Source organism: Carcharhinus amblyrhynchos, chromosome 31, assembly GCF_965287045.1.
Source record: "Carcharhinus amblyrhynchos chromosome 31, sCarAmb.v2.hapA, whole genome shotgun sequence".
In the NCBI taxonomy this organism is placed as follows: Eukaryota; Metazoa; Chordata; class Chondrichthyes; order Carcharhiniformes; family Carcharhinidae; genus Carcharhinus; species Carcharhinus amblyrhynchos.
The window spans coordinates 19,434,495-19,450,881 of record NC_137354.1 but is presented as its reverse complement, the minus strand read 5'-3'; the positions used below and the strand labels follow the sequence as shown (position 1 = coordinate 19,450,881).

The window sequence follows — 16,387 nt, the reverse complement described above, 5'->3', positions numbered from 1 at the left end:
ACAGAGGTTTCAAGCGATTGTAGTTTCCACCACTGATAAGGGGTCATCTGGACTCGAAATGTCAGCTCTTTTCTCTCCTTTCAGATGCGGCCAGACCTGCTGGGTGCTTGCACATTCTCCCCATGTCTGCGTGGGTTCCCTCCGGGTGCTCTGGTTTCCTCCCACAGTCCAAAGATGTGTGGGTTACGTGGATTGGCCATATTAAATTGCCCTTGGTGTCAGGGGGATTAGGAGAGTAAATATGTGGCGTTACGAGGATGGGGCCTGGGTGGGATTGTGGTCGGTGAAGACTCCTTCTGCACTGTCGGGTCCTATGATTGCGCGATGCCTTGAAACCATTTGGTTTGCCCCAGTACATTGAGTCAGATTAAACAGAATTTGAGCAGAAACAGTTGCTGGGGAGGACCAGCTGGCCTTGTTTGGTGAAGTTACATTCTTGAGTGACTCACACTCCCCCGCAGAAACAATCAGTCAGTGGTGTAGAACGAAAGGGATTCTGACTGCATCACCACGAGCTGTGTCTCGATGCTGATGACCCCCCTGTTCTCCGTCAGCACGAACTCTTCAATAGCCCAGAGTAAGGGAGCCTCGCACAGGCACAGGACACAGCAGCACTGTTCCCAGCTCTTGACAACTCACCGGTTTGTACATCAGCCCGGGGGGGGGGGGGGGGGGGGGGGGCAGGGGTCGGCAATCCCTCGAAAGGAGGGAGGGCAAAGGCCATCCTCACACAGAGGGGATGAGGTCATGTTCAGGAAGTGAGGAGCTTGACAACCAATCAGTCAACGAGTGTAATGGTGGAATCCTGCTGGCTGCTGCACCAGCTGGTCTCCCATCCTTAATAAAAGCTCTCAACCTTCACAAAAGCACACTCTGTACTGATTAGTCTTTCCTCTCCGTTTCTCAATGTGCTATCCCACCCCCCCAACCAAAGTGTAGCGTTAGTTTCTTCGTGGGGCGGCACAGTGGGTTAGCACTGCTGCCTCACAGTGCCAGAGACCTGGGCTTGATTCCCAGCCTGGGTCACTGTCTGTGTGGCGGCTGCACCTTCTCCCCGTGTCTGTGTGGGTTTCCTCCGGGTGCTCCGGTTTCCTCCCACGGTCCGAAAGACGTGCTGGTTAGGCACACTGGCCTTGCTAAATTCTCCCTCAGTGTAACCCGAACAGGTGCAGTGGTGTGGCGACTAGGGGATTTTCATAGTAACTTCATTGCAGTGTTAATGTAAGCCTACTTCATAGAATCCCTACAGTACAGAACGAGGCCATTCGGCCCCTTGAGTCTGTACTGACCCAGCCAGACCCTATTCCCCGCATATTTATCCTGCTAATTCCCCCTGAACCGAGGGTCACTTTAGCATGGCCAATCAGCCTAACCCGCACATCTTTGGAGTGTGGGAGGAAACCAGAGCACCCGGAGGAAACCCAGGCAGACACAGGGAGAACGTGCCAACTCCACACGAACAGTCGCCCGAGGCTGGAATTGAACCTGGGACCCTGGTGCTGTGTGGCAGCAGTGCTAACCAACGTGCCACCGTGCGACACCAGTAAATAAACGTTCCCTATATTTCGGTTGCAATGTGGAAATCAGGCTTGGCTCAGAATTTTTAACTTATGTTACAGGGAGAAAAAATTCTCAAGGACCTCAGCTGGAATATTGTGCAGAGTTCTGGGCACCGCACTATCGGAAGGGTGGGAACGTGTGTTGGAGAGAGTGTGGAAGAGGTTTACAAGAATGGTTCCAGGGATTGGGAAAGTTCAGCTATGAGGATGGATTGGAGAGGATGGGACCGATCCCCTTGGAGAGAGAAAGGCTAAGAGGAGATTTGACACAGACGTTCAAAATCAGGAGGAGACTGGACAGAGTAGACAGGGAGAGACTCCCCCCTCCCCTCGGAACAGGATGGAAAACGAGAGGGCACAAGCTTGAAGCGATTTGCAAAAGAAGCAAACGTGATTGTGAGGGAAACCTTTCTCACCCAGCGAGTGGTTGGGGTCTGGGATGCGCTGCCTGGAAGTGTGGTGGAGGCAGGTTCCATCGAGGCATTAAAGATGGCATTGGGTGATTATTTGAATAGAAACAATGTGCGGGGGGAAAGGCAGGGGAATGGCACTGAGTCACGATGCCCATTTGGACAGCCAGTGCAGACACGATGGGCTGAATGGCCTCTTTCTGCACTGCAACAGTTCTGTGATTCTGTGACAAATGCCCAGGTCCGGAGCATCGCAAAGTGCAAAAGTTAGTTCCATTTGCAGCTTCAGAGGGGGAAACGCAGAGGGCAGCAGGCTATCCTGAATAAACCCTCCCCTCTCTGTGTTTGCCAAGAGAGAGAATCACAATCGCAGCTTCCTACGTTTTCTCAGTGACAGTGGGCGGGACGAAATGTCCACCCCTGGGAACGTTTAACCAGGAGGGAGAGTGACAGATAGAGACAGTGCCCCCAGGAGGGAGAGTGACAGATAGAGACAGTGCCCCCAGGAGGGAGAGTGACAGATAGAGACAGTGCCCCCAGGAGGGAGAGTGACAGATAGAGACAGTGCCCCCAGGAGGGAGAGTGACAGATAGAGACAGTGCCCCCAGGAGGGAGAGTGGCAGATAGAGGCCATGCCACCTGCCTGCCCCTACCCCGACAGAGTTCAGGCAGAAAGGCTTTCCTGACCAATGAATGATCTTAAATAGGCCAATTGACACTTGCCTTTGGGCCTCCATCCTGCCAGCTGTGGTATTTAACCAGGGGTAGGAGGACAATTGCCATGTGGGAGGCCTGGAGGCTCCTCAGGCAGCGAGGTGTAGGGATAGTTCCTCACTGGTGGACAGATTTTCCAGAGACGGGATTTCCACCCCTTCCACTTGCAGGAGGTCCCTGATCCCGAGAAAGGCCACTTCCACCCACTCAGTGTCTGACTTAATTCGGAAGACCCCCCCCCCGCCCCACCCCTGAAGGAGTTGGCATGAGAAAGCTCTCCAACCAGCAAGCAAGGGTGGCACAGTGGTTAGCACCGCTGCTTTGTAGTGCCTGTGACCCGTGTTCAATCCAGCCTCAGGTCACTATCTGTGTGGAGTTTGCACATTCTCCCCGTGTCTGTGTGGGTTTCCTCTGGGTGCTCTGGTTTCCTCCCACAGTCCAAAGATGTGCGGGTTAGGTGGATTGGCTGTGCTAAATTGACCCTTAGTGTCAGGGGGATTAGCAGGGTAAATATGTGGGGTTACGGGGATAGGGCCTGGGTGGTATTGTGGGTACAGACTCGATGGGCTGAATGGCCTCCTTCGGCACTGTAGGGATTCTACCACCTTGCTGTCTGTGCCACCCTCACTGGGGTAATACCAGCTGTAAAGGTGAGAGAGGAAGTTGCAAAGGTCCAACACGAAACACGAGAAAGCAATTACGATAGAATCCAGCCACTGGTTTTCCCAAACAGAAATCAAAATGTACAAATCATCTTCATGAATTATGGAGGATGTGTAATTTTGTTTGAGTTATTATAATTACAAGTTCGGATTTGTAACACTCTTCTACGGATTACTTAATACATAAAGAATCTTTAGATAAACAGCCTCATTATTCAGGAATTCCCCACAGATCCCTGGATCCATTGGTGAGATGGATAAACGATACGGAATGTACAAATCCCTCTGACGTTTCTGTAACTTCGAGCATTGGTTTCAAGTGACGCTTTCGAGAAACATTACAGTTTAACATTGAACAAGTATCAGAAATCACAATCCATTCTATAAGAGAACATTAGGAGGCCATTCAGCCCTTCGAGCCTGCTCCACCATTGAGTAAGACCATGGCTGATCTAACTCTCTCCAAGTCCACTTTCCTGCCTGATCTCTCTTGAGAATCTACACCTTCTGCTCTGCTCCAGCCCCTCTGATACAAATGACAAATGGATGGTGTGACAGCACAGCGGTTAGCACTGCCGCCTCACAGTGCCAGGGGTTCAATTCACCTCAGGTCACTGATGGGTGGAGTTTGCACGTTCTCCCCATTTCTGCGTGGGTTTCCTCCGGGTGCTCCGATTTACTCCCACACTCCAAAGATGTGCAGGTTAGGTGGATTGGTCATGCTAAGTTGCCCCTTAGTGTCAGGGGGGAGTAGCAGGGTAAATATGTGGGGTTACGGGGATAGGTGGTATTGTGGGTACAGACTCGTTGGGCTGAATGGCCTCCTTCTGCGCTGTAGGGATTCTACCACCTTGCTGTCCGAAAGACGTGCCTGTTAAGTGCAATGGTCATGCTAAATTGCCCCTTAGTGTCCAAAGACATGCAGGTTAGGTGGATTGGCCATGCTAAATTGCCCCTCAGTGTCCAAAGATGTACAGGACAGATGGATTGACTATGCAAAACGTGCGGAGTAACGGGGATGGAGCAGTTGAAAGGGCCTGGGTTACTTTACTTAAAAACGAAGAGGCAGAGGCTCTCGCTAAAAAGCTGAAACTTCAGTTTTACCAGGTTTCTGTAAAGGAGAATCTAATTGTCTCTCTCAGAGAGTTGGTGCAGACTCGCTGGGCCGAATGGCCTCTTCCGCACTGTGATAAAATCCCATCACACACCTCCCCCTTCCTCAGCTCTGAAGAAGAATCACACCGACCCCAAACTTTAACTCTGGCCGGGATTCTCCAGCCTCGTCCACAGCTGGACCCGTCGCGAGCGAGAAACTCCGTTGACTCTCAGCGGCACTGGAAGATCCCAGCCTCGAAGGAGGGCGGAGGAATTCGGCCTCTGTGCCTCTCTCCGCAGACGCTGCTGGATCTGCTGAACCGTTCCAGCATCTCCTATTCTCATTTCCGATTTCCAGCATCTAGATGACCACTTCAAATTTATAATCGTGAACCGGAAAGTAACACTACGCTGCGGTGATTTGTCATGTGTGTGGGCTACGTAGGGAGAAATGGTGTTAGGTTGCTCCCTTGACATTTAGCATTATTGGGAGTTGTTCTGGTGAGTCCAAGATGAAAAGCTTCGACAAGATGTGTCTTTTTTTTCCCATTTGGATAATAATTTGCCTTTGTAGTTTTTCCTGACAAAATGGATCGCCGCGCGCTTATCCGCCATCTGCCACATTTTGCTGAGTTTCCGGATTTTTCTGTACATCTACAAAGCTGGACGCTATCTTGCTCTGATCTTGCTCTTGGATCCTGGAGGACTGAGAAGCAGGAGTAGGCCATTCGGCCCCTCAAATCTGCTCCACCATTCGATGAGAGGTTTTGGGGACGGCGGCGGGGGATGGTAGTATCTGCATAAAACGCCAGTATATGGTTCGCATGTGAACGAATTCCTGGGTAAATAATAGCAGTAGAAATCTGCACATTTTAATGAAAGGCTGTTTCAGGAGCTTGAGGAAGAATTGAGGGGTAATTTTTTTGAATTTGTGACTGTGGGGAGGAAGGGTTGGATTTGCCCCACTCAATTTTCCGATCGTGGCACCTTGAAAAGTCGGGACAGCCTGGGAGGAGCCGCCCTGGATTCCCGACAGAGAGCCCTCGCAGGCACGGTGTCGCGCCAGGGATATGATTTTGGCAAATTTCCCCCTGCGGCGTGGCGTTTGAGCTGATTGGTTATGGGCTTCAGGCCAAAGCTGATGCCTTCTGGTGCTGATTAAATAACCGGTTCAGTCAGTCAGGCTGAGGTGAAAGTGATGCCAGACTCCTTGACTTTGTCTGCCTCCCGCACCTTGAGACACGGCTTACCCGAGGGTAAATAAAAGCACAGGAAGGCCGTGGGGGTGCCAGGAATGCTGCCTCAGTGAAATCCCGCAGTCAGTGAGAATGGGAATCAGGGATAAAACTGGCTGCAGCTTAGACATTGAGAGGCTGTAGTGAGTGGAGGAGTAACCCAGAGACCTGTGGTACACCGGGGTCCCAAACTCAAAATGAACAAAGAAAATTACAGCACAGAAACAGGCCCTTCGGCCCTTCAAGCCTGCTCCACCATTCGATGGGAGCATGGCTGATCTGTTTATAGTCTCGACCCCACTACCCTGTCTGACCACCCCCCCTCCTTATCAGTTGCAAATCTATCCAACTCCACCTTGAGTATAGTCACGAGCCCTCAGCCCCCCGCCCTGCTGTCTGGGACAGAGAATCCCATGGCCCTCTGAAACCCCCTTATCCCATTAGACGAATGAGCTGTTCCAGAATATTATCCCATTGTTGTAACATTCCATGATGTTAAGAGCTGGCAAAAGATTCCCGAATAAACCCCCCGCATGGTATTGCTGTTTCTCAGAAATCCTATTTGTTCTTTTGGTTGCTATAGTCAGGCAGGTTCCCAATGAATAGTTGGGGCTACTAATTAAAAACCCACCTATCTGCTCCTTAAATTTGTTTAGTGTTTTGGCATCCACTGCACTCTGGGGCAGAGATTTCCACAAATTCACCACCCTTTGAGTGAAGTCATTCCTCCTCGTTTCTGTTTTAAATCTGCCACCCTTTAGCCCAAGGCTGCAGCATCTCATTCTAGAATGTTCAACAAGGGGAAACACCCGCCCTATGTGCCACCTTGTCAATCCCTTTTGGCATCTTATGAACCTCAGTTAGATCCCCTCTCATTCTTCCAAGCAAGAGGAGTGGGGAGAAAGCGGGAATATGGCATTGGGATTGAGCTTTGATCCTACTGAATGGCGGAGCAGGCTCGAGGGGCCGAATGGCCTACTCCTGTTCCTAGTTTCTACTTTTAAAAGAGAAGGCTGACCAGATAGAATTTAAATAACAAGGTTAGTTTGATATTTAATTACGCGTGAAGGAGATAATGAAATTCCAGCACATGTTGCAGGAATTCTTGCCCATGTCCGTTTCTAATCAACTCAATCCTCCAGTTTACCTCTCTGAAATATTATCATTCCCACACTCTTCATTCTCAGGGATAACCGAGGATCCACAATGGGATTTTGACTCTGTGTTTTGGAGCAAGCAAAGGAATGGATTTGGATTTTCCCACTCCACTCTGACCTTTGTAAATTTAAGGATGGAGTAAAAATAATTTTAATTTAAGTCGGATGGAACCGAAGTGATATTCTTAAAAAGTGGCGGAACGGGGGTGTTAACGTGACATAAAAGCAAGTGGTAAAGTCTTTTGTGTTATCTTGGCACCGTGTCTTTCTGTCCCTTGTGAATTGTAAATGTTGCTCTCGAAGTTATTCAGGATAATTACGAGGCTGCATGTGGTGATCCAATAGAAAACAAGACTCTTAACCAACAAACCAATTATCCTGGATTGAAAGAAACAAGCTGCGACAAATTAAAGAGGAGAGCAAGTCTAAGAAACACATTGTATTGAAGATACTTGCTCGTTTTAAGATAGATTAACCTAGGCTGGTGAGTGAGCCTCATGAGTGACCCTCCTGCATCTCAGTGGGCCACTGGATTGGGACAGGGCTTGTTCACCAACCATGAACAAGATTAAATACATTTAATACACGCCGAATATTTCATAGCGAGTTATAGAGAATTCTTTATCATTTATGTATTAATAGAATGGTCATCAACTTCAAAGGGTGGCACGGTGGTTAGCACCGCTGCCTCACAGCACCAGGGACCTTGGTTCGATTCCAACCTCTGCATGTTCCCCCCATGTCTGCGTGGGTTTCCTCCCACAGTCCAAAGATGTGCAGGTTAGGTGGATTGGCCACACTAAATTGTCAGTGAGACGAGCTAGGGTAAATCCGAGGGGTTATGGGGATAGGGGGCCTGGGTAGGATTGTGGTTGGTGCAGAGTCGATGGGCCGAAAGGGCCTTCTTTTGCACTATGGGGTTCTATGTAAAAACATTTAAAAAACTGACACTTTGGACACAGAGGGAGTGCACGGCTCTCACAGTCAGTGTTGTGAGCACTCAGCACACCTCACTTCACTCGCCCTCGCTATACGTGCAAATCACTTCAGTCACACCTGGTAGGTAATAAACGTCATGGATGGGAGTCAGCGGAATGTGGCAACCCCGCGCGTGAGAACCGGTCAACAAAATGTCTCGTGGGGGGGGCCGCACTCAGAATACAGACATGTGCCCCCTCTCCTTCCCTCCCACCACTGGGATAGACTGATCAAATTGGGTCTAGGATTTGGCATCAAATGTGGGAATGTGTTCCTTGGATGTATTCATGCCACACTTGTTTTACCTTCTAATAATATCAGGATAAAGTCTTTTGGAAAATCTCAGCAGGTCTGGCAGCATCTGTAGGAGAGAAAAGAGCTGAAGTTTTGAGTCCCGACGACCCTTTGTCAAACTCTTGGACAACGGGTCATCTGCTTTGACTGAGGGTAATCGAAACGTCAGCTCTTTTCTCTCCTTACAGAGGCTGCCAGACCCGCTGAGATTTTCCAGCATTTTCTCTTTTGGCTTCAGGTTCCAGCATCCGCAGTAATTTGCTTTTATGAAGTCTTTCGGAGCCATTTGTCACATGCCAGAAGGGAGCAGTTTCACCAGTCGTAATTTTGTTCAGCGATGATTACAATTTCTTTCCTCACTAACGGACAGTCGGTGGGATTCTTGGTGTCCCCCGCGCCACCGTGCTTTGGGGTGGCCATTGGCCGCTGGGCAGGATCTTCTGGTCCCGTCGCTGTCAATGGGTTTTCCCAACGTTTGAACCCTCTGCCCCTGGGGAAACCCCCACCCGGTAGGGTAAGTGTGTGTGTGTGGGGGGGGGGAGTGGTTTGCCATCAGCGGAACTGGAAAATCCCACCGGCAGGAATGACTGGAAAATTTTGCTGGAAAGTTTTCTAAATGTTGCTGCAAAGACACATTTTCCATATTTCGAAAAGCAGGCCACGAATTAGCTGATCGGAATCATGTGTTAACAATCTTTTCAAACACTGGTTTCAGATGAAAAACATACGCAGTTGAAATAGGCCTGTAGAAATCTTTAATAAGGGAACAGATGAATATCATTTGCAACATTAAAGGTACATTGTTGTTTGAATCTAATCTAATCTAGTATTTCCAACTTGTTTATGGCATTTTTAACATTTATATTCACCCTGAACTCTAAGCGACTGAAGTAAATGTGTTTGAAGAAATGTTGGTGTCCAGGAATAAGCAAGTTTTTGACACTATTGTAAGGTATTGTCACTAGTAACCCAGGCTCTGGGTTCGAATCCCACCACGGCAGGTGGTGTATTTTCAATTAAATAATCTGAAATTAAAACTGCGGCGGCACAGTGGTTAGCACTGCTGCCTCATAACACCAGGGACCCGAGTTTGATTCCCAGCTTAAGCAACTGTCTGTGGAGTTTGCATGTTCTCCCCATGTCTGCATAGGTTTCCTCCCACAGTCCAAAGATGTGTGGGTTAGGTGGATTGGCCGTGCTAAATTGCCCCTTAGCGTCAGGGGGACTAGCCAGGGTAAATACATGGGATTATGGGGACAAGGTCTGGGTGGAATTTTGGTCGATGCAGACTCGATGGCCCAAATGGCCTCCTGCACTCCAGGATTCTCTGATTCTAAAATAAATCCAATGGTGACCAATGTGGTAAAAATCTATCTGGTTCACTGATGTCCCTATAAGGAAGGAAATCTGCCATCCCTACCCGGTCTGGCCTACACATGACTGCAGAGCCACAGCAATGTGGTTCTCTCAACTGCCCTTGTCCCACAACTGAAATTAAAAAATTAAATAGCCCCTCAGGGGCAATTGAGGATGGGCAATAAATGTTGGCCCAGCCAGCAACGCACACATCCCATGAAAGAATTTTTTAAAAAACAACCGGTTCCTTTCCTGAGCTTTGTGGCGAAGGGATGACTTTAGGGCGGAGGAGTCAATGACTAGGGGGGCATAGATTTAAGGTGTGAGGGGCAGCGTTTAAAGGAGATGTACGAGGCAAGTTTTTTACTCAGAGGGTCGTGGGTGCCTGGAACTCGCTGCGGGGGGGGGGGAGATAGGGGAAGCAGTTACGATAGTGAGTTTTAAGGGGAGTCTGGACAAATACATGAATAGGATGGAAATGGAGGGGTGTGGTCAGTGCAGGCTTGGAGGGCCGAAGGGCCTGTTCCTATGCCGTAATTTTCTTTGATCTTTGTTCTTTGGTTGTGGATACAAACTTTGCTATCTGTGGGGTTGTGTCTTTAAGATAAACATCTCCTGGTCGGCCACTATATGGGCATCGTGCCCAGTGTAGTGATTACAGGAGCTAAGGTGGAAAACATAAACATGCTGATGCATGAATGTAGCTGATGTGAATGTGTTGTACTGTCGGGCAGTGCGTATTGTGAAATTACAGGTACATGCCCCATTCTGTGCAGAAAATAGCAAACAAGCTGCTTGTGAGAGAAGTGGGTCAAGATACAGAGAGCTGGTAGGCAGTAGTAACGTAATTCAGAGACCAGGCTAATGCTCTGGTGAAATGGGTTCAAAATTAACTTCAATTCATAAAAGCTGGAACTGTAAGGTAGGCCTGAAATTTCAGGCTGGCGAACTCTCAGCGCCTACCATCCTGAGAGTTGGTGTGGAACCCATCCCCGCCAACCCCAACTGGCCCACTGCCAGTTCAGGCCCAATTCAGGCTGATTGGCAGCGGACAGGCTTCCTTTGGAAGGACGTCCTGCCTTGGATTAGATCCATGCCAGAGGACAGTGCCCGGGTACTGCCCGGGCACGACTTTGCCATGGGGGGGAGGCTGTACTCTCTCCTGTATGCCTCTGGTGGGTACTCATCACCTGTGGCGTATCCTGGGGGAGCTGTGGTGATTCACGTTGGTCTACCCTTACACCAATGGGAATGGATAGTCCAACATGGGGGGAGCATCCTGATCGGTGTATTCAAACAGATCAAATTCTGTCGTTGGTGGTGAGGGGGAGGACCCCCAGTGTAAAAGCTGTTTTCCGGCTCTCACTCAATTCTCCGACCCTCTGCCATTTCCTTCCTTCCTTCCCCCAACAACAGGACTGGAAAGTTACCACTCTCATAGACTTCCTTAAGTAAGGAGAATGATGACCAAGGCAAGAGTTTGAATTGCTGAAGTTTTTAGTGTACCTCGTGTAATGCCAGTTGTATAGGGGAGGTGGTGGCGTAGAGGTATTGTCACTAGACTAGAATCCAGGGAACCATTTGGGGACCCTGGGTTCGAATCCCACCACAGCCGATGGTGAAATTTGTAACAATCTGGAATTAAAAGGTGACCATGAAGCCATTGTTGCTTGTTGGGAAAAACCCACCTGGTTCACTAATGTCCTTTAGGGAAGGAAATCTGCCATCCTTACCCGGTCTGGCCTACATGTGACTCCAGAGCCATAGCAATGTGGTTGACTCTCAAATGCCCTCTGAAAGGCAGTTAGGGATGGGCAATAAATGCTGGCCCAGTCAGTGATATCCCATAAAATGAATTTTAAAAATCTCTGATGCTCACATTTGTTACTCGTGGGGATAAGATGTTATGTACACTTGTTGTTCACATTAACACTGGGTCACAATTGGAGGGTAAGTATCTTTGATTCAAATATACTTTAGTCTTTTTGTAAGTAATAGCTTCTCTTAAAACAATGGATGTAACTGGGCGACACGGTGGAACAGTGGTTAGCAGTGCTGCCTCACAGCACCAGAGACCCGGGTTCAATTCCAGCCTTGGGTCACTGTCTGTGTGGAGCTTGTATGTTCTCCCCGTGCCTGCACGGGCTTCCTGTGGGTGCTCCGGTTTCCTCCAAAGATGTGCGGGTTAGGCCATGCTAAGCTGCCCCGTAGTGGCACGGAGATTAGCAGGGTAAACACATGGGGTTACGGTGATAGGACCTGGCTGGGATTGTTGTCGGTGCAGGCTCGATGGGCCGAATGGCTGCCTTCTGCACTGTAGGGATTCTGTGATTCGCTGACTGTGTAGCAATAGCCCTATGGGCGAGATTTAATACCCTCACTTGGGCGAGGCTCGTAAAATCCCGCCCGAGGCCTATGGAGAATTCTGTTCTACAAGCCTGCGGTAAAATTCCGGTCTGTGTTGCAGAAGCCCACCATGACATCTTTGTTCCCTTTGGCATCTTGAATATTGTTCTTTATTTAAAATGGTGCAGATTAAGTTGACGTCAGGGGGGACGTTTGGAATCGAGGCTAAATCATCTTCCTTGTCTTTGTGTTATTCAGGTCGCAGCCATGGCTGGTATTTATGAGATCCTCAATCAGCTGGGCTTCCTTGAGTTTGAAGAGCCAGAGGAGACGCCTCTCTCTAGGCTGTGTCACCGCTGGCTGCAGCACAGCAGCAGCAGCCTTCCTTTCCGAGGAGAGTTTGTTTAATCTGCATTAGCCACCAGAGAGGAGTGCTGCTTTGCCAGTCGTTGCACAGCTTTGACCTTCCTAAGCCTTCGGAACAGTTTGCTACTTTGCTCGAACGTACATAAAACACACAGGGAAAGGTAGTGGCCAATGGACAAAGAGTTGAATCAAAGCAGGTGGCCGTAGAGAGGCGGTAGGGTCAGTTTTTTTTTTGGATTGCTCCAAAAGGGCTGGCACGGATGCGAAGGGCCGAATGGTCTTCTGTACTGTGAGCACACCCGTGCGAAATGTCCAAAAGTTGTTGTTGAGTACTTTTGAATCCCTGAAATTTATCAGCAGGGCCCCTTCAACTAAAATGAAAAGAACAAGACTTAGTCATTCCACAGTGCTTTGAAAGTTTGCAATAATCTATCTAACAGTCAACACCAACCTTAATAAGACAACAGCGTTAGGCACCTCGTTGCCTTCACAGTTCCCTGGAGGGGGGAGCACGTGTTGTCCTCCAACACCGTTGAGGTTTTCCGTACCCGTTGCGCACCGCAGGGGCTGGGGTGCAATACTGACCCCTTTGCTCAATTTTTCCTTTGGTGTTTAAAGTTTCCATTGCAATTTGTTTTTTGCATCCCTTTAAGGGGCTGTTCTCTTGCTTTTACCCGTTACGTTGTTTAATTTAGTTCAGTTGTTTCACGGTGGCACAGCGGTTAGCACTGCTGCCTCACTGGGCTAGGGACCCACACTCCATTCCGGCCTTGGGTCACTGTCTGTGTGGAGTCCGCACATTCTCCCCATGTCTGCGTGGGTTTCCTCCAGGTGCTCCAGTTTCCTCCCACAGTCTGAAAGACGTGCCGGTTAGGTGCATTGGCCGTGTTAAATTCTCCCTCAGTGTACCCGCACAGAGTGTGGCAACTAGGGGATATTCACAATAACTTCATTGCAGTGTTAGTGTAAGCCTACTTGTGACACTAATAAATAAAATTAAGATAGTATTACCCTCCTCACACAAAATGTGCATTGTTTCAAGATGTTATGTCATTGAAACGTGGAGTGCAGGGTACAGTGGTGAGACACTGACTAGGAAAGGTACCAGTTGAACTTTTCACTGACTTCAGTTATTCCTTCAATAGCTCACTGTATATATCCTCTTTATTGTTCATTCTTGCTGTGGGAATATGCTGTCGAGGAAAACATTAATAAGAAGTCAAAACACCATTTCATGGGGCATTTTTACATCCTGCGTGTCATGTCAAACACAAAGGCATCTCTCTGCACCTGTATATCAAATCTGCACGATCAAATTGCCGTTGAAATAAAAAGGGGTTCAATTGGCACAAGAAATGGGCGGCACGATGGTACACCGGTTAGCACTGCTGTCTCACAGCACCAGAGACCCAGGGTTCAATTCCGTCCTCGGGTGATTGTCTTTGTGGAGTTTGCACATTCTCCCTGTGTCTGCATGGGTTTCCTCCGGGTGCTCCGGTTTCCTCCCACACTCCAAAAATGTGCAGGTTGGGTGGATTGGCCATGCTAAATTGCCCCTTGGTGTCCAAAGATGTGTAGGTTAGGTGGATTGGCCATGCTAAATTGCCCCTTGGTGTCCAAAGATGTGTAGGTTAGGTGGATTGACCATGCTAAATTGCCTCTTTGTGTCCAAAGATGTGCAGGTTAGGTGGATTGACCATGCTAAATTGCCTCTTTGTGTCCAAAGATGTGCAGGTTACGTGGATTGGCCATGCTAAATTGCCTCTTTGTGTCCAAAGATGTGCAGGTTAGGTGGATTGGCCATGCTAAATTGCCTCTTTGTGTCCAAAGATGTGCAGGTTAGGTGGATTGGCCATGCTAAATTGCCCCTTGGTGTCCAAAGATGTGCAGGTTAGGTGGATTGGCCATGCTAAATTGCCCCTTAGTGTCCAAAGATGTGTAGGTTAGGTGGATTGGCTGTACTCGATTGCCCCTTAGTGTCAGGAGATTAGCAGGGTAAATGCATGGGGTTTCAGGGAAAGGGCCTGCGTGGGATTGTTGTTGGTGCAGACTTGATGGGCCGAATGGCCTCTTTCTGCACTGTAGGGATCCTATGATTCCATGAATGAAGTCGCTTGCATTGGTTAAAGTTTTCAACTCCCAGATTCCGACGTGCTATCTTACTTTCCAATTAACTCGGCTGAGACGCGGGCTGTTCGTTTTTCGGTATATCCGACACAGTTTAGTGCTTTTGTTCTTGTTAGCGCACGAGTGTGTTATCACAAACAATGCAAAGTGTACCTCTGCTGTGCCTTCCTAACTGGAGACAGACTGTTAGAGCAGTCTCAGTTTTGCGAAGTATAATCAAAATAATTTCAACGATTTGCAAATATTTTTGTAATTACTATAACAGGACTGTGGAAGCAATGCCTGGGATAGATACAAACTGAGCGAACTGTCCACCTGAGTGTCTTTATTGAAGACAATATCTCATTGAATCAGGCAGTTCATGAAGGTTTTTCTGATGCTGAAGAGTATTTGTAAATATTTGTCTTTTTTTTAACTTTTAGAGAATTTATGTATTTAAAACATGGCATCATGAATAACCTTAAAGAGGGGGGAGTTTTGTGCCTGTCCCACCTCCCCTGCAAAATCTACCTGCTTTAATTTTGAATTATCTTCTTGATGACAAGTTCACTGTTGCTTTCCTAATCTCCAGAAGCTTAATGTTCAAAACATAACTTAATTGAACTGTGTATGGAACCATGATGAGTGTCAAATCTTATGCCAACAGTAATATGCACAGTTTCTGCTATTTTTACAGCCCACAGTGTTCCCAGCTTCTGGAAGTGTTAAGATAAAAACATTGCTGTCCAACTTGAGCTTGATCTGACTCTTAATCTTAGCCAAAAGGCCACTAAGCACCTAGAGGGCCCTTAACTACTGTACAACCGTGGTTCGCATCTCAGTGTGTGTGGGGAGGCTCAACTACTGCTAAGTAAGATCCCTTGCCCTCCAGTCGAAGAGGGGTCACATGTTAAAACCTGGCACGGACAACTGATCGAGTTCGGAATTAAATGGAGGCACAATGGCATCGCTGGGAATGGAAAGTACATATCAGGGACTGGGAGGGGGTGACAAGTTCATAAGATGTAGGAGGAGAATTAGGCCGTTTGGCCCATCAAGTTCGCTCTGCCATTCGATCATGGCTGATTTGCTCCTCATCCCCATTTTTCTGCCCTGTCCCCATAATCCTTCAACCCATTAAAAATCTGTCTAACTCCTCCTTAAATTTAGTCACTGTCCCAGCACTTTGGGGCAGCGAATTCCACAGATTCACAGCCCTTTGGGAGAAGTAGTTTCTCCTCAACTCTGTTTTATATTTGCTTATCCTAAGATTATGAAAGGCGGCACAGCAGTTGGCACTGCTGCCTCACGGTGGCAGGGACTCAGGTTCGATTCTGACCATGGCTGACTGCCTGTGCAGGTTAGATGGATTGGCCATGGTAAATTGTCCCTTAGTGTCCAAAGATGTGCAGGTTAGGTGGATTGGCCATGGTAAATTGCCGCTTAGTGTCCAAAGATGTGCAGGTTAGGTGGATTGGCCATGGTAAATTGCCGCTTAGTGTCCAAAGGTACGTGGTTAGCTGGATTGGCCATGGGAAATGTGTGGGGTTATGGGGATGGGATGGGGGGATAAGATGCGGTAAGATGCTCTTCGGAGAGTTGGTGCAGACTCACTGGGCCGAATGGCCTCTTCTGCACTACAAGCATTCTACGAACTCCCGGTTTGTCAAAAAGGCATTTAGGTTAGGGGCAGGATAGGTGGATTGGACATGTTAACTTGCCCCTTAGTGTCCCAATATGTGTAGGCTAGATGGGTTAGCCATGGTAAAAGTGTGGGTGATGGGGATAGGGTGGAGGAGAGGGCCTGGGTAAGGCACACTACCAGAGAGTCAGTGCAGTCTTGATGGACTGAATGGCCTCCTTCTGTACTGCAGGGATTCTATGACTCTAACACATTTAGTGAACGTTGACTGCGCTTCAAAAACGCTTCATTAGCCATGAAGCTCTCTTCTGACATTCTGAGATCACATAAGGCATTTTTGAGCATGAGTTCTTTTGTTTTACTTGTGTCTGGTAGGCTGCCCGAGGAGGTAGCCTGATTTAAATTCATCCTTGGCTATTTAAGGAGACTGTTTTATATTTGTATAAATTCAATAATCAGCTACAGGC

At 48.3% G+C, this 16,387-nt stretch overlaps 1 protein-coding gene across 1 annotated transcript in view; it reads left to right on the top strand.

Annotated features, from left to right (window-relative positions):
• Nucleotides 1-13,238, top strand: part of LOC145360397 (paladin-like) — a 74,612-nt gene extending 61,374 nt beyond the window's left edge. Inside the window, exon 16 of the mRNA XM_080215594.1 lies at nt 12,065-13,238. Within this exon, the coding sequence (XP_080071720.1) occupies nt 12,065-12,214 (150 nt within the window). The 3' untranslated portion in view covers nt 12,215-13,238. The remainder of the gene's footprint in view (nt 1-12,064) is intronic.
• Nucleotides 13,239-16,387: the final 3,149 nt, after the last annotated feature.